This window comes from Trichechus manatus, unplaced genomic scaffold, assembly GCF_000243295.1.
Source record: "Trichechus manatus latirostris isolate Lorelei unplaced genomic scaffold, TriManLat1.0 scaffold00050, whole genome shotgun sequence".
In the NCBI taxonomy this organism is placed as follows: Eukaryota; Metazoa; Chordata; class Mammalia; order Sirenia; family Trichechidae; genus Trichechus; species Trichechus manatus.
This window is the reverse complement of record NW_004443986.1, coordinates 7,321,801-7,324,071: the sequence shown is the minus strand read 5'-3', so window position 1 is coordinate 7,324,071 and position 2,271 is coordinate 7,321,801. Positions and strand designations below refer to the sequence as shown.

Below are 2,271 nucleotides of genomic sequence, written 5' to 3'. Positions count from 1 at the left end.
AAATATCCCTCAGCCTCCCAACCTTTCCACCATTTGGTTGGAGAGCTGGGAAGGGAAAGGTAGGTATTCCTAATTCTCTTTTTTTTCCAAAAAAATGTGGTGACAGTGTCCAAGAAGTTAAGGGGGGAAAAAAACACTCAGGACTTTAGGTACAAGGAGCCAGAGGAAGTTGGCGACGGTGACAGCGTTTGGGAATATTTATTATTTATATACTCAGCCTCACTCAACTTCGCAGTCAGTTTCACTCTTCAAATCACACTGTACCTATTCGCCACCCCCAGCTTTGTTGTGCGCGCACACACACACGCTCCTTCTTCCCTCTCACACAAACACACACATTCACAGCCTTCCTCTCCCCTACATCAACTGCACGCACTCGTACATCTATCTCTTCTTTCTCTCACAAATGCAAACACACACATTCACATTCCTTCATCTCCTTGCACACCAAACACACACACTCCCGCCCGTCCACACACTTTACTGCACTGTCCCTCTTCCCTTCCCAGGTTTGTCATACAGTTACACTACGGTACACTCACATATTTCGCCTTAACGTTTTACTGCCCTGTCCACACAACACTGTCGCTCTCCCTTTTCTGCACTGTTCCCCACTGTCACTGCTATAAAGTCACACGCACCTCTCCTCCCTCTTGCCTCCCTCCCACCCCCGTCTCTGCACTGTCCTATCCTTCCCTGCTTGGTCACTCAGGCTCACAAATGCATTGTTACACACACTCACACCGCTTTGTAACACACACAGTCGCCCCTCTCCCCTCCCTCTACCTCTCCCCCTTCCCTCCCGCGGCCGGCGGCGGCGCCGATGACCTCACGGCGCGCGCGCGGCGCGGCCCGGCGAGGCCGCAGATTGGCTGGCCGCGCCTCCGCGGCACTTCAAAGCCGGAGAGGGAGCTACAATTGTGGTGGAATGGGCGGAACTGATCATTGTATTGCACACCTCTAAAAAAAACACTGCCTCTGATTTATCAATATAAAAAAGATCCTCTGAGAGGAGGAGGGCACTTTTGTGTGATGGCAACTTCACTTCTAGGGGTGAGTCTCAGGATTTTCTCTTGCTGGTTTAATTAGTTTCCTTTTATTGCCGATCGCAGGGGGTTAAAGTCGTCCCGGCCAGGCCACGGGCTATCAGTCTCTCTATTGAGAGCTTTTTTTTTTTTTTTTCCTTGCTTTAAATACAAGTGAGTTTGGAGAAAAGAAAGGGGGGAGGGGGTCAGAGTCACTTTTTTCGGCGCAGGAAAAGGTTCGAAGGGCATTTAGACCAGCCACCTCGCAGCGCCCGGCCGCTCCCTGCCTGGGAGACTTGCGCCCAGCCTGTTTTACATGCGACGATTTCGGGGGTAAAGAAAGCAAGTTTTTCCTCTTGGGCAAACTGCAGATTCTCCCCCTCCCCCTTAATTCCGCAGCTCGCCTTGTCTTGCAGGTACGTTGAACTCGTCTCGTTTTTACTATTGTAGGTTTTTTGTTTTTTTTTTGTTTTTTTTTTTTTAAGAAAATAAAAAGGAAAGTCGAAAGAGCGAGGGAGCTCTACAGTTTGACCTCTTCTGGTCTGGGGGAAACAAACCAGGATGGGTTTCTGGGGACCAGAACGGAATTTTCAAAACTCTCTCTGGATTACAGGGGACGCGCTTTTAAAAGCAATCCAATGGTCTTTTCCCAGGCTTCTTGGCAAAGGAAACTTCCTCCCCATTCTGGACTTTTTGCTTGTTTGTTTGTTTCGAAGTGTCTGGGGCCTTGTGTGCACGCGAGTGTTGTTTTAGGTGAGAATACTTGTCAGACTCCTCTTAGCGGCGCTTTGCTCCGGAACCTGACGCCGGCAGCCAAACTTGTCCCCTCTCGTAGAGTAGGAAGCCGCCAGGCGCCGGGTCTGTTGGGGGTGCCAGGTGAGTTGGTGGCGGCGCGCCGCAGCGAGAGATGGGGTGCAACGGGGGCGTTTTGGAGGCTACCAGAAGACTGATACACATTTCTCTTCCCTCCTCCCTCGGCCCCTTGCCTAACTCCCCTCCCCCACCCCTTCTCCTCTCCTCTCCTCTCAGGAAGAACCGAGGTTGGGATCGACTCCTCTGGCCATGCTCGCTGCTACCTGCAATAAGATTGGCAGTCCCAGCCCGTCTCCCTCTTCCCTCTCGGACAGCTCTTCTTCCTTCGGCAAAGGCTTTCATCCCTGGAAACGCTCTTCTTCGTCCTCCTCCAGCAGCTGCAACGTGGGCTCCAGTCTCTCCGGCTTCGGCGTGTCGGGGACCTCCAGGAACG

The 2,271-nt window shown here is 52.1% G+C and overlaps 1 protein-coding gene across 1 annotated transcript in view; it reads left to right on the top strand.

The window, feature by feature from the left end:
* The first annotated feature begins 1,032 nt into the window (after positions 1–1,032).
* SP8 (Sp8 transcription factor) overlaps positions 1,033–2,271 on the top strand; it is a 2,468-nt gene continuing 1,229 nt past the window's right edge. The window contains exons 1-2 of the mRNA XM_023732269.1: positions 1,033–1,053; positions 2,055–2,271. The exon at positions 2,055–2,271 is cut by the window's right edge and continues 1,229 nt beyond it. Of these exons, the coding sequence (XP_023588037.1) occupies positions 1,033–1,053; positions 2,055–2,271 (238 nt within the window). The remainder of the gene's footprint in view (positions 1,054–2,054) is intronic.